We start from the raw sequence: 23,725 nt of genomic DNA, 5'->3' as shown, positions 1-23,725 counted from the left end.
TGATTTTCATCCCGAATTTCCCCTCCCGGCAATCGTAGGTCGGCCCGATTCTTGTAATGGCTCCAAAGATAATATTGTGTGGTGCCATGTGTGGTGTGCTCAGACTGATTTTTTGGTCACTTTTTTCCCATAAAAAATAATCCACAATATATATAGCGCCACCATCAAGAACCGATCTGAGACCCCTGCTGCCTCTTCGTCCGGCATGTTTTCTTTTACTCCAAAATCACGTTTAATCTAAAAAAAAAATAGGCTTCTGACTATGCTTAGTCCAAAAATATTTTAAAATTTCCCATCTACCATTTATCGCTTATAAAACGGGCGGACCGGTCCTTCACATAGGCGGTATACCCAGCTCTGAAAAGTAGGTTCTGTAACAGGTTCACAGCTAATTTAGTTACTGTATAATGTGACCATACAAACATACCAGTTTCTAAACCTATAACTTTTTATGTACTACTAGTGTCATTTAAATCACATGAAACTATCACATAGAACAATAAACAGTTAAATAAAACAATGCATACACACAGGGCAAATTGGTGTGGGAGTTAAGGCCTTGTGGTCTCAGTGGCTGTGTGTGGTGCCTAATGAGGCAAAGGGATGTAAAAACAGACAGCTGTAATGAGATGGCTGATGGACATGATGCCGAGCGCAATACACACATACACACACACACACACACACACGCACCCAAGTATGCAGGCACACATACGCACTCAGAGGTAAGGGGAGAGGAACAATAATCAGTGGCACCCAGCGTAGGAAGGCTAAGTGAAAGAATTGAGGAACTCTTCGAATAGAGATGAAGATGAAGAGTGAGGAAGCACAGTGCCAAACTGAGAACAGAGAAAGAGTTTTTTTTTTAAAGGAAAGAGGAAACTATGCATTCTTCGGGAATAACTGTGAATAGAGTTGCGGATAAGCATTTGCATAGAGAAAGACTTCAAGAAACTCAATGCTGGAGTGTGTGGGGTGCAAAGCTGAAAATTTTAGCAGCCTGTTCGGAAAAATCCAAACGATGGCAATTTTGTTTTCTGCAAATTACTGCATTGCATCAGCAAGGCTCCATTGTCTGGTTAAAGCTTTTCTCGATTGTGTTAAAATAAGTATATGGTAAATGATGAAATCCTGATAAAGCTTTTGAAAGCAAACTGTATGTGACTTCCACACCAGAATCACACATTGAAAATCCCTAAAATAACATTAGCGGTTTTAGTGGAAACAGTACTTTCCATCTGGAAGTGTGTGTTTACCCAAGTGGAACCAAAATAAATACAGACTGCAATTAGCCTGCGGGACAAAATGGGTCTTTTTGACCTCTAACTCTGTGCAAGACAGAGCAGCACAAATACATTAAAGAACATTCAACAATTCCAAGGATGGATAAAAAATCAATGGTCGGAAGTAAATCAGGGTGACCTTGGGATGAGGTGAGCTCCTAAAAATTGGATCTTGCACTTAAAACCAATAGAATTTTTCATTGGTGCCTCTCTGTCTGCTACCCACTCAACTGGGCAATTGGCTTTGGCTTAGAAAATCATGGTTGTGTCTCTAAAATAGATTAATAAATCATAGGGTAAAAGCAGAACAATTTAGAGGAAATCAATGTCAATGGAAATCATGCTTTGTGATTTTATGAGTTTATACCTAACTTTTAATAATTGAGGACGGACAGATAAAATGACCGATTGATGAGCTCACAGTTTTTAATGTGCTTTAACTGATTCAGTCTTGATCTGGATTAACAGTCTCTATTAGAACTGGTTACAGGCTAATGCTCCCACGGCATAATTTGGGTTCCATTTTTTTCTTTGTTTTTAAATTCCAAGAATTAGTCAAACCTTCTGTCATCTCCTGTGGAACCATCATCCTGACTCAGTCATGAGGACAGACACCTCGCTCTTCTAGAGTAAACTTAAAACTGCTTTTTGAAAAAGCTTATAGTCAGGGATGACTCATGCTTGTCCTGGCTCATCCCTTAGTTACGCTGCCATAGACTGCCGAGGAATTTCCCTAGACGAGCCAAGCCTCCCTTCCTCTTCTATCTGTACTTCTTACCTCCTAATCTAAATTTGTTTTATTAATATCACAGCTTTTACTTTGTTGGGTGTGCTGTTGGCTCATCACCATCCATGTAAATGTGTTTGTCTTTCCATCTTTGGGACAATAGTGTTTGGAGTGGACCAGTATTGTCATTGTGGCTGTCATCCAGGGACTATTACTGTTGTGTTGTTGATACGGCTGTTGTTGTGCCCATCATTCTCTGGTCCTCCCCATCTTGTTCAGAGTTTTTTTTTCCTAGATAGCCTTTATGCTTTACTTGAAAATAGAAAATATATACAATTTCTAAATTGGAATTAGGCACTCAGACCTGCAGTGTCACAACACGCTGGGTGCAATTACGTTTCTATATTTTAATCACATTTGCAAAAACAAATAATGTGGGAAAACAAACAGATGTGCCAAACCGACAATAGATTCTTAGTCTATACATATGCACAGGCTACAGTCTTGCATTATTACTGTTGCAGTGTTGATAGATTAAATTAAAAGTAGACACTTAAAAGCAGAGCTGGGCATTTTTGGGATGGAGGATGGAGGGGCGACAAATTTTAAAAAAGGGTCGGACTAAGCAAAGACGGAGGTGGATTTCAGTCCGGCCCACTAATCGTCCCTCATGCGTGAGACGTGGTCAGCTTTAGTTGTGCTAATGGAAGCTAATGGAAATAAATATTCAGTCACTGCATGTTTTCGGACCAATGCAAGGATGGAGGCTCTTTAAAAGAACGAGGACGGATGGGATCGGGGCGAAAATTTTTATGAATAAGGACGGTGGGAAGAGGCCGGAAATGGTACTCAGGTTGTGGACAGAGGACGGACTGGAAATAAAGGGTCAAGTGCCCAGCTCTGCTTAAAAGCATAGAAAGGTGCTTATGAGTTATAAAGAAGAATTGAGCTATTGCTACATTTAATCTGAACTTAATTAACTGCTGGCACCTCACATTTACAGTAGTAGCTCACGCACACATTGGGTCATTATACAATTATAAAAAACAAAAAAAACAAAAAACAGGTGATATGTCTTGTCCAGAGACAAATGTAGATATGGAAATAATAAAGACTTAAAATAAATCTATGCAACATATCTTCATGAAGTAGCCATATGAACAGATGCTAAACGTAATCAGTGAAAGTGTTTCTACATTGTTGGAAACAGAATTTTCCCACAATGTCTGAAGCACTTAAGCATTACACACATAGCAATTTTCGACTTCAATCATTCAATAATCATTAGGAGAACGAGTAAGAAAAACAAAAAGCTAGGCTAACTGTTAGCTTATCTGCAAACTCTTCTCCTTTGTCATTGGGGGACACGCTTTACAAACATTCTATCCAACCATTTGCTCCTCTATTTGTTTCAACACCACAATCTTCAAGATGTTTCCTAATTGGCCATTGTTCTATTTCACATCACACCCATGGAGTCTGCGGAGCAATTGAACTCAGCGTTGGCCACACACATAAAGATTTGCTATTGTAAATATTGAACATATATGGTCATTTACGATTATTGACCCTGTCCGTTTTTTGAGCAAATCACTCACGATACTCTTTTACAGACATGCGATAATCGGGCCTCTGGTGAGTTTGATTGCAAGCGGTGGGAAATGCGAGTCAAGGAAAGGATAGCAGATGCCAACCTCTGGTTTATTATTAACCAGTACAAACAATTTATATTTGTGTCTTTTGTTCAAATGTAGTGACTTATAGGTAGTGGGCCACATTCAATAAGTGATGAAGATTTGTTGTAGCAAAACATGTATTAAAAACATCTCATCTGCTGATGAGACAGAAGTGAGTCATCACATAAAAACTGGCATGAACGCTCTGTGATTTAGAAGCGGCTTTGCACAGCTTGTCTACATCTTTTTGAGGACACACTTGGGAAGACTTAAAATAGTGAAAATCTGAGTTGGTTGTCAGACAGCGCTTCACAAATATCTGTGACACTTCCAGCTGATGAGCAGTCTATTATTACCTACCGTAGTTTCAATTCCTTTTCCCAGATCCTCATACCACTTGATAACCCGACAACAACGAGGCAGCTGTTAGCTAAAGGTGCTACTTGTATTGTGAAGGCATAAAAGTCAACTTAATATCCAGAAATGTACATGAGTAACTTCCCTCCTCCACCTTGATGGTCATCGCAACGCTTTAACTTGGCATTTAGCACACTTTCATTTTCTGTTGATTGAGTTACACTCACCGCGAAAATAGACAATTACATAGACAGGAAAAAAATGAGCTTCCGACTATGCTTAGTCCAGTTTTTTTTTTTTTAGGTTTCCCGTCTATCATTTATCGCCTACAAAAAGACTTTTTTTTCATCCGTAGTCCCCTGGCTGGCCATGATGTAAAAAAAGCATTATAATACAATTCAGAAATATGAATATAAATAGCAAAACACTAATTACTTCAAACATTTTACAATATACATTATAACAAGTAATTAACGATAAATAAAAATCACAATTAAAAGTTATATGCACATGAAAACAATGACAGCACAGAAGGTATACGTTTTAGTGTTGGCAAGTGTTAATTGATTTTCGCACCAAATAGATTGATTCTGTTACGGAGTGACGTGTGATTGTACTACTGGCTTTTTGAGTGGCATCCCTAGTGTGCTCCATTTCACTTCAGTTGTGAACTAATGAATATATATATGCAAGTGTTAAATGAACTCAAGCTAAAATATTTTCAAATAAAATAGTTGGGTTGTGCAGTGGACAAAGGCATGTTTGGCAATTGAAGCAAGAGATTTATACATTTTTGCCAGAAGGGGGCACTACTTATAATATACAAAAATATAAAATACTGTGACCAGTATGTTGAGGGCAGGGACAAAAAGCCACTACATGGAATTTGCAGGTGCAATGATGAACACTGAAAGCAGTGAAAAGCGTTACGCTTTAATATCATCCGCTAGTCTCCTGTCAGAATATAAACGCAAACAGCCACCTGAAGGAGTAGCTTAATGTATAACAGTTGTAAACCTAAGACAGTTGCTGCTATGACTAATTAAGGATAGTGGCATGTGGATCTCTACATCATAAGCCTTCATCTGTACAAGTTAAGTTGAGATCTGACCTTGTGAAGCTGAAATTAGAGTTTTGTGTTTTTTGGTGAGTCAAATTTCTCCGCCTTGCTCCGGTCAAATCTGATGGCATGGGCTAAAATGTAGCCAAACCCATCTGTCTATCATACATGGTCCAAATTTGGTATCGATCAGAAAAAAAAGACAGAAAATAAAAGGTGTCATGGCACACCATTAAATAAATATGTCATAAAACGGGATACACTGGACAGCTACATACCTTCATCTGTCTAGTGGAAGAGCATTTAATTGTTCAGACTCTCTTTCATTGTTGGCAAATATAGATGAAAAACACATGCATTATTCGTATATTAATCATTTTATGAGAAATTAAGTGAAATTCATCAAAATGGCCCTTTTTGCTCAGCAATTTGGTCACACACCCTTCGCTTCCCATGGGAATCAGCGGAGGAACCGGACACAATGTGCCCATTCAAAATCAATGTACATACTTCACTCTGACATTATCACAATGATTAGCTTCTCCATGGCTCACTTATGAGAGACTGAGGAAATGAACATCTTACCTACAGTTGCAGATCTGTTTTTCTTTGATAAGTCCCCAAGATACAAACACAATGCGTTCCGAGAGTCTTTTCGTAAGACGAATTGTTCGTAGGTTGTCATAGACTATACAGTGTTAAATTACAACCTACAGGAAGTCCTCAATTTACGAACGAGTTCCATTCCTACACTGGCGATGTAATACGAATTCCCGCGTATGTCGGATTTCACCGTTAAAGTCAAAATTTACGTCAGAATACTCTGTATAAAAAACGAAGACGTACTAAAATAAAAAGCATAAGATGCTGTACTTAGCATTACTGCTGAGAGGTGGGTGGAGAAGAAGGAGAGGAGGGCGAAAAAGGCAAAGACACGCAAAGACACAATCAAGACACTCTGCGCATGCTCCACTGCAATGAATGCTGGTCTTTGTAGTAAAGGAAGTGTTGGAAGTATGTGCGGCAGTGCAGTGTTTGGCACGCAACCACCGCAAATACACAAGCAGAGGTAAATAACCTCAGAGACGCAGCAGAAAAGCACGCTTTTGGAGCGAGGAGGAAACCGACTGCTTCATCCTCGTGGTGAGTGACATGAATGTCAAGTGTTTTATTAACAGTTGAAAGTAACAAGTTGAAATGATGTCCATTTGAGACATGATGCCGTGTGTCACAGTTCACAGTGGTTTATTCAAATGGCGGGGAAAAAATGGGGATAAAGTCGAAAACGTCGTAATTCGAGGACTTCCTGTATAAGGGTTAGCTTGACTTCATTTTTTTCCCGAAGTCCACCTCCATGGGGTACTACCGCTACCGCATGCCCGAAAATGACGCACCCTATAAGTGACTACACTCTGCTTGAGGGTCGGCCCCCTGTCTGGAGCTCCGGTGCTCCAAATTTCTCTCAGTCCAACCTTTCATTTCCTGAACCGCATATCCTCACTTGGGTTGTGGGTGTGCTGGATTTTTAAAAGTGCAACATTCAAATTTCACCAAGCCAACCTCCGGGGAGTCTCACGCAGCTGCCTATCCCACAGAGACGCACTGTGGGACGCCACACCGTTCTGAGAAATACTTTACTTCTAGGATGAAGCTCAATGCTATTGGACTGGGCCATCTCTGGCCGTAAAAAAGCCAGCATTTGCCCCGCTAACTTAGGCTACATGATCATCATGCAGCTGACTGCTGTCTGCAACGCAGAGCTCTATCTCTGGCCGTAAAGAAACCAATGTGGTCCCACTAACCTCAGCTGTATTAGCAGCCGAACGTTAACTGCCGTTAAAGTGGTGGAAGCCAGCAAGCTGCGGGAACAAGCTGGCAGAGCTGGCTACCAATGGAGTCTAACACAACTTTGGTAACACTAAATGTCTGAAAACTATGACCAAACACCACCAAAATTCATATGCACAAACCATCTCTTGTCCTCTTCAACCTGAAAAATATAAAAAAATGATCAGCGCAATATTTTAAATTTTGTAGAGGTGATAATGGCTTTTCCCATAGGAGCTCATATATAATGTCAATAAAATCCAAAATGCCAATGCTTTTATATTTTATCAGGATGAAGTGGACATGAGTAGGCCTGTGCATATGAATTTTTGGTGACGATTGGTCACACAAGGTGACAACAAAACTTGACAAATTAAGCCTGCAAAGAATATTGCAATGCTTCCTTGCTTCAATGACATGTGTTAAAAAAAGTAGTTCCTACCCATAAATAATGGCCCTCATTTAGATGTGCGGAATGGAGCATAACAAATGTATGAAAAATGACACATTTGTGATCAATAGTCCAACAGAGCAATGCTTAAAGAAAATAGGTAAACACATGGGAAAGGAGTGGGAAGTAGAATTACCAGTGCTCACATTCAACACACACGCACGTACACACACACACACACACACACTGAACTGCAGTTGAACCTCTCAAATAGAATTCTGATTTTAGGATTCAGATGTCTGTGGGTGGGTCCTTTGATGTCCTGCAACACAGCAGTACCCCTAGTCCACCCCCACCCCTAATGCACAGACACACATGCTTGAACAACACTTGATCAAGTACTTGATGTTGACCTTTGCCTTTCATTAGCAGTCAGTAGGGGACACGCAGAGGGATATGAGTAATTACACAGCAAATATCAGATGCACAGTACATAATGTACAGTGGTAGCTTGACTTATGAGTTGAATTTGTACTGTGATCAAGCTCATAACTCAGTTTACTCATACTATATATTTAATCAATTGATCAACTCAAATTTGAGCTCGCAACAAACAGAAAAAAAATGACCGGATGACAGCTCGTAACTCAATTTGGGCACTCGAAAGTCAAGGTACCATTGGGATACTCTCCAAGTTGTATTGGTCTGAAAACTGGCACTTATGTAACAAGTCTGTATGTAAAAATGATGTCAGCATTAAAATAGCCCCACCCCTCCCAAAAACAAAAAAAAAACCTGTTGTGAGTTAATGCCTTTTTTTGTATGACTACATTCAGCACACTTTAAAGGGACGGTGGGGCCGGGATGGCCATGTTTTCACTTACAAGTTCATTTTATATATTTTTTTGATCAGGAAATTGAAAAGAGTTGACATTTTCTATTTTATCCATTCATTTTGGAGAAATTCGGAAATAAGTAACTCCATGAATGTCGTTAATTAGGCCAATGTCTGCGCCCCTACCCTTCTATTCTTGTTCGGCCGGAGTCACGGGAGGAACCGATTCCAAACTCTCCATTGGAAATCATTGGACTTTCATTGCTTACAACGTCCAAAAAGTCTTATTTCAATGCAAAAAACATCGTCTTATATTCGGGCCAAGACGGTATTTCCCACAGCACACCTGACAATACCAATGCCACAATGCCACGGCACACAATTTGAAAAACACTGCTTTAGCGGACCATATACAATGATGTCCTGGGCCACATATGGTCACCAGGCCTTGAGTTTGCAACCTGCGTGCTTGGGGATAATTTGGTGTGCAAATAGCAGCAACAAATGAGCATATGGTTTAGATTAGTCAATAATTAAGATTCAATTAAAAGCTAGTGGAAACTGTGGGTACAGTATTGGGGATGTTATATACAGTACATAAACAAAACTAAAAAAACAGCCCTAATTGGTCTTCTAAGCATTACACACCAACAAAATGAAACGCCAAACAAAATGACGAGGCTTAATTGGCAACAGTAAATAAAAATTTGCTCTGCATACTAATTCTGAAAATGGACTCGTTTAATTACTTTTTCAACTACTAATTTACAGCAGTGCTGCTGATGCAAGTCAGGAAGCAGTGAGGAGGTGAGGAGAAAAAAGGTGAGAAAGAATGAGACACACCCATTCTAAAGAAAGCAAACCAAACTTTGAGGAGGCGCGTTATAAAGACGCCATGTGTGGGAGGCAACCCTTCCTTCTTTCTGTTTATCGCGCTGCCATTTATTCCAGATGCGCTATATAAAATACTTTCTTTGCCTCCGCCTCGCCCGCCGCGCAGACGAGAGGGGGTGCTGCAAATTCCCTTCTCTTCCTCTATTGTCTCACACACGACTAACAGTGGAGGCGCAGTGAAGAGCGGCTCGTGTTCTTCCTCAGCGCCGAGCCGAGACAAAGAACGCATGGCAGAGTTTGCACCTGCTTAGCAGTCAGAGATTGGCTTCTTGCACAGCACGCCGTCCTGCAAGCCACAGCTAACAGGAAGGCACACACTCACACACACTCGCGATTGTGCGCCACAGGTTTAATTTGGGAAGCTTAAAGTCAGCGGCGGGTTCAAGCCGACACACACACACTCATGTAGGCTCATATGCATAAACACAAGGAAGAGATGACATGATGACAGTGAGGGGTGACAGGACACAAACCCTGATGAAATGTTATGTCGCCCTTTCAGAGCACAGGGCTCACCTAGCCTTACACACACACACACACACACACACACAGACACACACAAATGAAATCTCATCATATTCAGATGGAGAAGAAAGGATTACCCGTGGCTGATTGCTAGATGAGAACATGTGGGATGGGAATTGAATCCTCATTCCGTTGTTGTCTGTACGTGGGTGTGTGTGCGCGCGCGTGTGTGTGTGCTACCAGCGTTCTTCGACCTCACCGTGACTTCCTGTTTAACTCAAATAGAACACTTTTTCATTCAACGAGGAGATGGAAGAGAAGCAATGTCACCTTGGAGAATTTAGGCGCCCTAGATGGAATGAGTGCATACTGTATGAGGATCCATCCGATATTTAAGTGAGCAGCACTTACTATGTTCATGAGAGTCAGCAGATACTTTTGGACATGCTCCTTCCCGTGAAACTGGACCACAGAGTCATCGACGCCCAGCAGAACCTCGATATTGTAAGCTCGGTCCATGCTCTGCCTGCGAGCGCGTCCTGCTCGGGTGTTGTTGATGCTCTGTTCCACGCCTCGGTAGAGAGACTCCAGATCCATTAGACCACCAAGATCTGCACCTGGAAACACATATAAAATTTGACATGAAATAACATGTATTATATTGGTACATACACAGTGTATTTAAAAAAGGTCCACACAAAGCTGTTCAAATGACGGGTTTTTGATAATCAAGTAATGAGAACAAGGTGGATTTAGAATTTTCTATGTAGAAAATCAGTTTTATTGGTGTTTAGCTTGAGAAAGTTGAGGGTCACCCAAGTTTTGAATATCTGTAAGGTATTCAGAGAGGTAGGCTGGGCAAAAGATTTGCTTGGTTTGGAGGAGATAAAGTACGTATACAGATGGGCGTCATCCACACAACATTGAAACCAGATACCGGACTTTCAGAGGATTTGACCAAGTGATAAGATGTAGATACTGTACTGAAGAGAAGAGGGCTGAGAAAAGAGCCTTGAGGAACACCGGATTTGACTGGTGAATACTGGGATCTGACATTTTTGAGTTGGATGAAGTGAGACCAATCAGAGAGACATTAATTGAAACACGAAAAAGGGTTGGCTGAAAAAGCATTGGAAGAAAGTCTGTTGGTGAGGATGGAAGGGGAGATGGAAAGGTCAACTTGAACAGCTGAAATTTGTTTTTTACATTAAAAGATGTACAGTGTGGTGTGTGCTGACTCACATTCAACATGAGTTTGAATTTGAGTGTGGTTAGTCGAGAACATGGCCACATCAGTTACAGCTGTGGAAAAAAATGGGGGACTAGACTATACATTTTTTCCCCACCAATCAGCATCTCTTCATAATTTCATTCCAGTATCCCTTTAATTCCAACACAAGCACACCTATTTCTACCTAATAAGGTAGTGATGAGCTGAATACCTGAACCAAATCTTACTTAACAAGGAAAAGTATTTAAAAATAAATAAAAGAAAGAAACTTTGCTGTGGTCATCATCACTACCCTCTTTAACAGGACAAAGTGGATGGCACAAACCAAAGGGGAAAAGTTCAGATCTGGCCCGCCACATCTTTTAAAGTGGCCCATGTGTGTCATCTTCCATGATCGTTGCTGAACGATCATGAACAGGTGTACGTGTAATAAATGTAATACGTTTTGGTATGGCATGTTCGGTTCGGTCCACTTGAGTTCGGTTCGGTCCACTTATTAGCGCGAGCTTACGCACGGGCGCTATTGACTGTTGCACGAGGGAGAGGAAGGCAGCGGCACTAAACAGGAGCCAGGACGCCAGAAGCCGTGATAAATCATAAATGCATGGATAAATGGCTTTATAATGGCATACGCAAACAAGCCAGAGCTCGAAGGTCCCGCCGTACACTGCGATCTCCTGTTTGGGAACATTCTGGCTGTCCTGTTAAAATCGCCGATGGGGAAAGGTACGTGTACAAGTCCCAAAGTTGTGTGCCGACATTGCTACATGAGATTGTACTTTGGTAATGCTTCTTTGATGATACCTTTTTTTGGGTGTTTTGACCATTTATCATTTTCTGCAAATAAATGGTCTTAATGACAATATTTGTAATTGGAATTAGGGAGCGACTGTATGTTGTCAGTAGTTTAGAGAATAAAACAAAAATGTTAATTTCATTCAAACACATACCTATAAAGAGCAATATCAGAGAAACTGAAATATTTTGCACTGGTCTCTAATTATTTTCCCAGAGTTTAACAGGATGTGCATTGAAAACCACATTATTTAAGTACTTATTTCTACTTCCCTTCTCTGAAACATTTTTATAATTGTGTTGTACATGTTATAGTTCACATTCATGGTGGAAAAACTGAGAAATTTATCATAAAAAAACAGGTCAGGAACAAGGGTATGTAGACATCAACTGTATTGGTGCATGTAAACATTTATTACACTCAATTGTACTAATATTCTCAAGGAGGGAGTCCTTTCATAAATTATGTTTATCAGTGAAATTGTTTATGCAATGATATTTGCAGTCAGCACTACTCTGTATCATAAACCATGTTAGCAGTCAAGCTAAAACAAAATCTTAACACTTATTATTTTTTTATCCCACAGTGTAAATAGAAGTGATCATATTATTTCTAATTTTGAAAAATGGTTCTTTCTGTAGTTTTGTTGTGTGTTGTGTTTTTTTTTTGTTTTTTTTCCCCAGAACACCAGCGTGCGCCATTTAAGTGGCGGTAACGTGGCAGCTGCATCTTACAGATCTGCTCCTAATAAACCAAATATTTCCACTCCTGCCTGAATAAATGCAGCAGATGGTGCTTGCTAAACACATGGATGGAGACAGCTCCTTTACACAGGGCTGCTCGCCTTGCTCTTCTCTTGGCTTGCTATAAACTGGAAAACACGTAAATTGTTCCAGAGGTCGAATTGTGTTAACAGCACAGCACTTGGACAGTAGTTGACACTCACAGCTAAGCCAACTATTTTCGCATTTTGGACAAATCAACCATGCTGATTCTAAGTATTTTGCGCAGTCCATTTTTTTAGAGGCATCACAGAGTACTGTGCAATAAAAGGAGAGGTGATAAATGGTGCCGTCTCTTGAACCAAGGTCTGTTTTCACTCTCAAGCCGCCCTCCCTCTACGGCCTTGCAAATACGGAAGCCACGGAAGGACAATCCCAGCGGTCTTAAAATGTGGTCTCAGTGCAGACAACACAAAAAATAATTAACCGTGGCACACAGCCAAGGATGACACACACAAGACTCTTTGAAATTGAGCTACATATCATTCCTGAAATAGGATTTCTAATTTGTCATGAATATACCCGTTTACAGAATTATGTTTATTTGGAAATTGTGGAGTTGATCATGAGAGAGACGTGTCATCAGGGGAGCGCTGGAGTCTGCAGTGTTTTGACATATCCAGTTAAGAGTGGTGAAGAAAAAGTGAGACCTGCCATCTTATCTCCCAATCAGCAAGGGGCACGGCGCTTTCCCATCCTTCTCTTATGCAACGTATCCAAGGCAACGGGGCTCCTGAGTAAAACAACGACCGTGTGGCTAATATTGGCTCCTGAGTTGTAAGCAGATTGAATCGGGAAGTCTGAATATGATCCCGTATCTGCCTACGCCCCAGTGAGTGACAGAAAACCCACACAGAAAGCAAGAAACACGGCGGGAGGGGGACAAAATGAGACAATTACACAACGAAGCTGTCTTTAACGAGCACCGTGCCAAAACCACACCAACTACTTTGAAAAGGCAAATCTGGATATTTTTACCTTTTGCTTATGTAATGTTGAGATGACAGGGAGACGGGGTTGTGTTCTCGCTTGTATTAATGTGCCTTTGCAAAACTGCATCGCCTTTAAAACTGTGGATTAAACAATGCGGGGCCGATTGCGTAACTCAGGACTACAGCTGTATGTTTAGTGAAGGGAAAATGGTAGACGCCTCAGAGTGGCAGCTACACAGGGCAACATGAGCGACCAAGCTTCAGGTTTGTTCAAGGTTAAAAGGTGTTGTCCCGCTGCCAGTCTAATGATTTAAACATTTGCATGCCAGCACACTCCCTTGTCCTTGCTTACACTCGCTATGAACACTCTCTGTAGCTGTCAAAGAGCACGCTTTTCCGGGGAAATGAGGAGGAATAAGCTACAAGAGAGATTGATGGAGGCAAAGAGGGAGGCGGGAGGTAAGAGCTGAGCAATGTGATGGATGAGAGCGAGTGAGAGATGAGAAGAGACCACAAGGACCTTGGGTGCTTGTGAGTTCCACTCAAAGCTCCTGGAGTGATGCGGGATATCGCTCACTTGTAGAACATCTGTCTGTCTGCTTGACTGACTGTAGATGAGGCATCGGGGTGTGCTGCTGAGTTTCGCACCGTGATATCACATTGAAATCAGCCTCGAAACAGCCCTGTTTCCACCAGGGAATACCGCACCATTCGGCACAGAAAGACATTTCCGTTGACAGACCTTGTCATCATATGACTTAACTTGAGTCAGACAAGAGTTGCTATTTTTAAGGCTCGGTACTTGCTTACCAAAACTTTGGGAATGTCTTGACTTGGAACTTTGTATCTCAGCGACTCGACTTGACTTAGACTTGAACTACATGACTTGACAAGTCATCTTGTTTAAAGTTTGAAATCTGTATTTTAACACAGTTTGCCTTTTTAGGAAGGTAAGCAAGAATGAAAAAAAAAGAGAGCCGCAGGTGCTTCTACTCAACGGGCAGGTAAACAAGCTTGTTTACCAAACTGTGGCAGGGTTTTTACTTTCTGGACCCGGATTTCCCATCCCTGTCAATAAAAAAAACTAGAAATGGTTAATCCAACCAAAGAAAACATGTGATGAGCATTTCTCTTAACATCCAACAGACATATGTTCATAATCCTCTTCCTTGCACTGCCCACCCAACAAGTCACATCTCACAGTCATCTTCATGGTCTCACAGATAGTCGGATCTTATAAAACCCTTGCAAAAATCCATGTAATACAACTCTAGGAGTCACGGGTGGGGTGTAACCGAGGACGGCTGGAGGGTGAGTGAGTGAGTGAGTGAGTGTGTTTGAAATCACGCAGTCAGTCAAAAAAAATGATGAATGACATCATGGATTGTTTGAAGTCGACTCAACTATCATCACCTTTGAATCGTCAAAAAATCTGAGGTCGTTCAACCCCTGGGTTTGGGTAAAAAGAGCTTTAAATAACCGCAAACATAAATCCATGGCATTCGGTTTGATGGCATGGTAGCAGGATGTCATACACAACCATCTTGACAGCAGTATGGTGAGTATAGTATAAGAACTTGCACAAGTAAATTGTATTTTGGATTTGCTTTATTGATGTGGCGGGGCCAACATTGATTTTTCACAGGCCACAAAAAACTGATGCCGCTCCTGCTGTAAAATCAAATGTTTAAATCTCACTGTGCTGCAGCATATACTGTGAGCACCAAAAACATATAAGTAGCGCCTTATTTTCCTTATTAGACAACCTAATTTGCATTTCTTCTCAGGTTTGTGCCATAGTTGTATGATCTGCCTCTGTACCACAAACAAAACCCCTTCAGACGCACACACCCTCTGTCTTAATATTCTTATTCAGGTAGAGTACAGAGTGCAGCCTTATTAGGACACAAAGGTTCTTTGTCTTTCAACCTTTGCAAAATGTCAAGAATGTCTAGTTGCATACGAGGAAGAGGTGAGTGGGTGGAGGGGGTCTACGGCCTGAGCGAAATGAGGGGAGGGCAAGCCAAAACAGGAGGAATTGCGAGATGGGCGATGATTATTCAGCTCAGGTCAAAGTTTGGTAGTCAGGTGTGAAGCCTTGCTCTACTCCTCATTCAACATAGCTAGTATGTAAAATGAGATGTTTTGAACTTTCACAGGGGTTAGCTTGCATTTAGAATCACAAAGTACCATGCAAATAAAGTATTTCCAATATGATTAATACAGCAAAGCTTACTTCTCAGCAATAATTGTGCCTTCACAAATGTAATTACTCTTGACACTGGCACTAACATAGCCCCGTACCATCTCAAATGCAGGGTGTTGAACTTTGCGTCCATAACTGTCCCAATGGTTCTTTTCCTCTTTGACCCGGACGACATGACGTCCCCAATTTCCCAAAACTATTTGAAATGTGGACTCGTCAGACCACAGAACACTTTTCCCAGAGAAGTCCACAGCGTTTCTGGGTGTTGTTGATGAATTACTATTGCTTTACATAGTAGTGTTATGTTCGCATATTAGTTGCACTTACCGATGTAGCGCAAAACTGTATTTACTGACATTGGTTTTCTGAAGTGTTCCTGAGCCCATGTACTAGTATCCTTTACACATTGATGTTGGTTTTTGATGCAGTGCCGCCTGAGGGATCTAAGGTCACAGGTATTGAATGTTGGTTTTCGGCCTTGCCACTTACATGCAGTGATTGTCTGAACCTTTTCATGATATTTTGGACCGTAGATGATGAAATTCCTGCACTCCTTGCAATTGTACATTGAGGAACATTGCCCTTAAACCTTTCAACTAGTTTCTCACATAGTTGTTCATAGAGAGGTGAACCTCACCCCATCTTTGTTTGTGCAATTCAGGGACGCTCCCAAATCATGGCACGCACCTGTTCCCAATTAGCCTATTCACCTGTGGGATGTTCCAAACAGGTATTTGATGAGCAAGACTGAACTTTCTCAGTCACTTTTTGCCACCTGTCCCAGCTTTTTGGGAATGTATTGTAGCCATTAAATTCTAAGGTAATGATGATTTGCTGAAAACAATACATTTGATCAGTTTGAACATTAAATATCTTTGTAATGTACTCACTTAAAAATAGGTTGACTTGAAAATCATTATATTCTGTTTACACAACGTCCCAACTTCACTGAAATTGGGGTTGTTACTATTTTAGTCTAGTTTTAGTAAAAGAAAATTGTATTTTAGTCTCTTTTCAGTAATGCAATTCTATTTAAGTCCCTAATAGTATTGACAAAACCAACATTTTTTTTCAACCAAACCCAATTTTTAGCTTGTAGACTCAAGAATAGATCCATTTCAGACACATAAGACGAACTGATTTGAATTATTATATTTTACCAACCAAGTATGTTAAAGGCACATACACATTCATTTAAATAACATAGCATCACACAGGAAATCAACCAACTGTTGAGAGAGTGACTTGACTGTCAGTAAAAGAAAAAAAAAGTCCAAATGTCGTTTGTTCTTTTTCTCCAAAAGACAAGCCTTGGCTGGCCAACTATCGGTCCCTTTCTCTGTGTTAAATTGTGCTAATTACTAACCAAGTGCCATTCCACCGCAGCTGCATCTTCAAAATCCAAATCCTATCACTAGTCAGGATTGAGAAAGTGAGGTCGCCCAGTTCACACGAGACACAGGAAACAGAAATAACTAAAGTGATTAATCTATTTTTTCATCTCACTTAAGAATTGCTGAGAAAAGCTCCAAATGGGTCATACTACGCTGTTTGAAACATCTCAATGAATCCCTTGTCTTCAACTATGGTGATCAGCCTGCAGTTCATCACTATTCATTTGTCAGGAACATTTGTCAGTCCGTCGGTTACAGACTTGCTCATACGTGGGCTGTTCTCCAGTTTAGTTTGGCGAAGAGCTTTGCAGTGGCTCGCTACATTAGCCTCCTCATTGCTATTGTTAGCTGTGGCTTTAATTGCGGCTGGTTACTTCGCATTTATTTGATAGGCTTGAACTGCTTCTTCCGTAAGAAAAGTCCTTCTTACAAAGAAGGCACATCACTCTGCCTTTATCAATATTGCCATCAGGCTGTTTTATAAATTTACCACTCGTCGGACGAACAACTCTCTCATGCTCCGCCATTTTCACGTCTATTCTCTGCTCCTGAACTTGCCCTCCCACCGACAATAGGAGCCTATCAGGCTATGCCAAACACAATGACAGCTAATCAGTGTCCACTTCAGGGTGTGTCATTGGCCATTGTTTTTTACACCCCCAACAACTCAGGCACAAGCCCCATGCATCAAAATGGATCTTATCATCATACAGAAACAGAAACATTAGAGATCAAAAATTAGATGAATGCGATTAAAAAAATTTAACGCTTTAACTCTGACCGCGATTAATTGATCGCACTTAAAGCACTAATTTGACACCCCTAGTTATAACATTTCGGCACATCTTGTTTTGGTCAATGAAAATGAAGTGACATTTTAGCATAGTTTTTATTTACATTTAGTCTCCTTTTTATTCATCACCAGTATGACATAAAATTATTTAATTATCCTTATCATAATGTGACCAGCATTTTCGTTGCATCTTGTCTAATTTTTCTGGCGTGTTAAAATTCCATTGACAATTTCATATTTCATTATAATTTTCATTGACGAATGCAACACTAATACTTGTGTTCTACGTTTGGACAGGACATGTTTTATTTATTCAACTTCGTCTACCATGTCCTGGCACAAACAAATTTAATAGAAGAGTATATAAAAATGGTTGTTTTGGGGGTAAAAAAAAAACAAAACACTGCCATTTATGTCAGTATAATATTCCCTGCCATAAATGGTTTAGTGTGCGCACTGGAGATCTTTTGATTAATCAATCCTTTCTTCTATTCTTTGTACCCCTGATCTTCCATTAGTGTTTCCGACTACCAACTTCGACCAACTACCACTTGCGCACCCACTGGGCGATATTTGAAACGAAAGACGCATTTAGTCCAGCCGTCTCAGTCCCTTAACATCGGGAAAACATCACTTTCGCTCGCCTGTTCCCTCACTCAAATCTGTCCCTCAAACAACAACTCCATCTCACAATACTATTGTCACAGAAAACTCACCACAGACATTAAAGCCTCACCACAAAAATAGACGATTACATAAATAAATAAATAAATAAATAAATAAATAAAAAATGATAAAAGGATAAAAATGGGTTTCCAACTATGATTAGTTCGACTATTTTTTTAAGTTTCCCGTTTATCGCCAAGAAAACGGACGTCCGTCATAGGCGGCTGGACAGACCGGTCCGTCACAAAGGCGGAATGTCCAGCTCTGTTTTAATTCGTAAGAGATCTTTTTTTGTGTGTGTGTGGTATAGACGGACACAGAAGCAGAGATGCTGTCAGACAGGTCAGTTTCACTCTGGATGAGACCAGTTAAGCTTCATATCAGTCTGGCTTTGCGGTCTTATTGCACTAAGGCTCTCTGCTTTACATCCAAGCAGGTTGAGAAAGGAGGCTTTGCGATTAAGCTTTCATATGGCTTCTCTAGATGGCAATGATTTTGACAATGTTTCTATTGGATTTTCCTTTTTGCTGTAATTAATCACGTGACAATAAGCACTCAAATGGCTTGTCGTCGCGAAGATGCATTAACGCTCATTATGCACTCCGTGTTAGAATTTGTTTTACCTGATGACTTTGTCACAGCCATGCGTGAACTTTACTTAAATTTGCAAGCTCTCGTCATTTGAAGTAACGGCTCAGCGGGACACAGACGGGGGTGGTTTTCTCTAAAACACCCCCTCTCTCCCACTCAGCCGACCTCCCTGTGCGCTTGCAACGGACAGACAGTTATGTAAGAGGAATGAGCCAAAGGTTGCCTCGTCTACCAAACAGCCAGAAAATCCTCGCAGACAAACCAAGCTGCGGCAAGGATAGGTGGCCCCCTCACCCGCTGATTATGAAGGCTGCTTCTCTCGATATTAAAAATAATCCTCAGATCAGCTTCTGAGAACACAGATAGGTAGATATAATTCATCATCTTAAATACCAGAGATCTTAGGGGATCAGAATCAACAAATATCTCATGACCATGATGAAATTCAGAGTTGGAGATAAACAGTCCTAAACTTGAAGAAGTTATAAATAAATGGCCAAAGTTCACTGTTTGATGTATGAATAATTATCACAGTCTTCTGGGAGCTATCCAAATAAAACCACTGAATGTTACTTAAATGATAAACATTGGCATTATGGGGGAGGCAGAGTTCACAAAAATGTGCACCTGCTTCACTTCATAGCCTCTGCAGCTACCGCTTGATAGAGATAATGAGCAGTCGCCTCGTGTTACTCTGTGACTGACAGCATGGCAGGTTGCGACATTTTCGGATACAATCTTTTGCACCATTGTAAAGGGTAGTCACGACCTAGGGCACCCTAATCAAATGTACCTTTACGGCACTGAATATACCTCTATTGAGAAACTACTTGCCTTGTTCAGTCAGGACAGACACTGTTGATTCAGTATTAACTAGTTTGCTGTCGAAAGAAGTACAACTGACGTCAAGCATAGAAAGTTGAGTGACATCCGCACAGACCACTACGACACAGCTTCTATGGACAGCATTATTCTGCTCAATATGACCAAAGAATTGAAACGGGAGTGAACGGATTGATTAACTGATTGTTCATTTTACCCAAAGTACATCAAGGAAATGGAATCAGATTCGCATTCCTCATCTGCCTTTGTTGAGTGCCGTTTCTGAGTAGACATGAGTCTCATTCTCTTGCTCTGTATTTTTTTAAGGTTTCACTCATTAAATCTTTAGCGGAGCAAGTGCAAAACTTTAACAATTGCATGACTTCCCAAAACAGCCACAGGTGGACCACTTAAAAGTACCTTACCTGTAGGCCACACTAGTCGGGACCATCTGTTTGTACAGCAGGTCACCCACGTGGCAGGCGTCGTAAACGCCAAATGACCAAAAACTTTTAGTGCTTCCTGTGCAGTTTCTTCCACTTTTTTCATTTATTTGGCCTTGATTCCCTCTTATTATTCATTGTACTGTATAATTTTTAAATGTAGCCTATGTTTAATACGGCCTGCTCTGGAAAATCTATCTATAAAGGTGTGAGACAATATGTATGCAAATGTTCCCTTTTTGATGGCTCAGTAGCTGATAATAACCCTGAGTAAGGATTCATCGTAATATATATATATATATATATATATATATATATATATATATATATATATATATATATATATATATAGATGTTTGTCTTTGTGTGCCCTGCGATTGGCTGGCAACCAATTCAGGGTGTCCCCCGCCTACTGCCCAAAGACAGCTGGGATAGGCTCCAGCACGCCCCGCGACCCTTGTGAGGATAAGCGGTATAGATAATGGATGGATGGATATATATATATATATATATATATATATACCTTATAATACATGATTATGATAAATGCCTACGTTGTTCAGACCCTGCAACCTGACTAGGGTAGTAAATAAGCAGACATGCTTCAAATAATGAATGCATGATTAAAGAAAAACAGACACTTGGATATTAGAATAAAAGCAGAAGTATGTGCTTGTTATCAGCACAGAGTACGACTGCATGTTCGGCCCAGACACAAACGCACAGATGGAGCTCTCTTCAATCGCACAGTGCTCCGAGCCAGAAGGGAGAGAATTAATAAGGCACCATAGTGTATCGGTGTTACTAAATTGGCAGGGTTACATAACAAAGTCTCTCAGGGCAGTTATCAATTAGAAACAATTAAAAAAGCCATTCATCATTCTTTCAAAGGAAGCGCAGCGCGGGGAGGCTGATACAACATCATCAAAATAATCACAGCTCCTAGCACTCATTAACAGTGGCATATCTGAACAAGGCGCTGTTGTGTTCACGAAGAGATCACACCTCCACCTGGCTTCACCGGGCGGGGTGCCACCTATCAAACCTGAACAGAATATATGCAGGAATATGATGGAGCTGGGAGGTAAACAGGACAAGAACAGTTTTAAGGACAAGCTGTGAAGAAACTTGGAGACATCACTGGGCACAAACACGCTTTTCCTTGAGCACTTGGCGAGTGCCAGTGCGGCATGTGTCGGCTGCAGTACCAAGCCATGTGCTGCTCTATCTGTGCGCTCTGTTTATTGACACACGTTTTATTCTGTCCCCGAAAGTCCCAGTTGATGTTTCATTGGTAACCGGTAGCAACAAGTTCTTGATTTGATTATGAAAATGACTAAAACGCTATTTTTGTCTGTATAATATCCAGTAACATCAGATAGCAAGATCTCTGTCCATAACAAAAAAGAGCATTTATAGGTTGTCAAATTCTTGCCTAAGGGAAAATTGGTAAATAACTAAGTACTCTCAAAACACCCCTTTCGGCCAGGCCATGCCCCCTCCTTCTTCTCATGTCCCTGTGGGAGTCAGAAAGGAACTGGATACAATTTTTCCATTCAAAAATCGCTGTACATATATCGCTAATAAATTTCCAAATACGGTGATCAATTAGCACCAAAGTGTATGTGGACATCTCTACTTTTGCCCACTTCAACCTCTGAGCATATCACAACAATTAGTCTCTCCCTGGCTCACTTATGAGAGAATGAGGAAATGAGTGGCTTGTATGAATTTTTTCCTCAATGTGTGCTGAGGGGCTTTTCGTAAGCTGAATTGTTCATAGGTCGTTATATATCACATTTCAATCTATAAGGGTTAGCATGACTTACTTTTTTCCAAGTCCACCTTCAGGGGTACGCCCGCCACTGCATATCCAAAAATGACGCACCCTAAGTGGCCTCACTCGGCTGGAGGGTCGACCTCCTGGTTGGAGCTCCGGTGTTCCGAATTTTTCAGTCCATCCATCCATTTTTTTGCACTGCATCCTCACTAGAGTCACAGGCATGCTGTTTTTTTTCCGACTTTGAAATTTTGCCAGGCCAACCTCCAGGGGTTGTCATGTAGCTTCCTATCCGACATTGATGTACTTGAACCAGCCACTTGGGCGCTAACTTGGGCTGCACAAGCAGCGTTCAGCCGGCTGCTTCCCGCAAAGCAAAGCTCCACAACACAACACGTTAAATCAGTACTTGACCCAGTTAGGGAACGAATAGAGGGATGGACGAAAACCCACTTCCGTCCTTGCTTAGTTCATCCTTTTTAAAAGACTTCACGTCCTCCGTCCGTCCACAAATGGGCCCCAGACGGACGGACCGTTCCGTCCCTGAGACGGAATGCCCATCTCTGACTGTAACTGCTTCGAAAAAATGTCTGTTTGTGTAGAAATCACTGCTTGGCAGTTTCACCTCCCAAAAGAATAGCAAGCGCTGCACAAATAGTCTTTGTTTTGTCATAACAATAGTATGTTTTGGCATAATTCCAACATGGTTAGTGGGTTAGGGTGTAAGGGCCCCATTTTGTTACATTTATTCATTAAGAAGAGTATTACTTTCTTTGGGAATGATTTTAAATTCATGTGAGGAACAGACTTCTAATTAGAAGAACAGTAATGTAAAGATGTTGTGAGTGACGGCAGGCCATTCACAATACAGTTTGCACATGCAAGTCATCCCTACTTAGTCCCTAACCTTCAACATGCATCAATCAGTGCAGCTTCGCTTATGCGAGTGTAACCTGAGAGGGAAAGATGGGGGAGATACCACCATGGCTTCACCCCCACGTCTCCCTCTTCTAATGAAGCTCCAAGGTAATCAAATCACAGTCCATACAAACAGATGGCAAACAAGAGACACCGGGGATTTTCTGGGTGGATTGCCCACCTTCTCCTTTTCTGAAATACAAACATCACATTGCGTCCGATCTAAGATCCCCCAAGTAAAACACTTACCTGATCTCTAAAGAATTAAAAAGGAGACACAATGGTGCAAATTCAGGCTTAGTCAAAGTGTAGTACATGTTCAAAAAAAGTGCTTTTCGCCCCAGTTTGTAGGGCTATTTTTAAAACGAGAAACATCCCATTACTGACCTTATACAGAGAGAAAACATTAAGGGTATTCCCACTTGTAGGAAGCAATAATCCACAAATTGCATTCACCATTAAGTAACGTATAAGGACTGTTGGGAGCGTTACAGATGACCACGTCCACAGGGCAAAATAGGCTGCTCTATGTCCTCCAGGGAGATTTAATAAAGAGGAGTTATTAGAAAAGAATATTTTCCATGCTCTCCAAACCAAGGGGCTGGCCTGACTCATTTTCCTCGCTCGGCACAGCAATAATACCCACTAATCCTGGACGCAGCAAGAGGCTAGGGATGGCAAAGGAAGAAAGGCAATTCAATGGAATTCACTTTTATCTATATTGGTCCAAATCACAACAGCCGTCTACCATCATGGCAGAGAGGGGGGACGAGATCTAGGACCCAGCATAGTGGCAGCCTAGTAGGTGGCGCTGCACATGTATGTATGTGTATGTGCAAATGATCAGAATGCTACC

The 23,725-nt window shown here is 41.1% G+C and overlaps 1 protein-coding gene across 2 annotated transcripts in view; it reads right to left on the bottom strand.

Annotated features, from left to right (window-relative positions):
* The window catches only part of LOC147151784 (A disintegrin and metalloproteinase with thrombospondin motifs 2-like), a 137,194-nt gene that overhangs the window by 28,704 nt on the left and 84,765 nt on the right, over positions 1-23,725 (bottom strand). For both annotated transcript variants that reach the window (XM_086017867.1, XM_086017868.1), the window contains exon 4: positions 9,927-10,132. In XM_086017867.1, coding sequence (XP_085873993.1) covers positions 9,927-10,132 — 206 coding nt within the window. The remainder of the gene's footprint in view (positions 1-9,926; positions 10,133-23,725) is intronic.

This window comes from Filicampus tigris, chromosome 2 (assembly GCF_054856515.1).
Source record: "Filicampus tigris isolate MCC_2025a chromosome 2, RoL_Ftig_1.0, whole genome shotgun sequence".
NCBI classification, from domain to species: domain Eukaryota; kingdom Metazoa; phylum Chordata; class Actinopteri; order Syngnathiformes; family Syngnathidae; genus Filicampus; species Filicampus tigris.
Note: the sequence above shows the minus strand (reverse complement) of the source record. Positions and strands in the feature narration are given on the sequence as shown.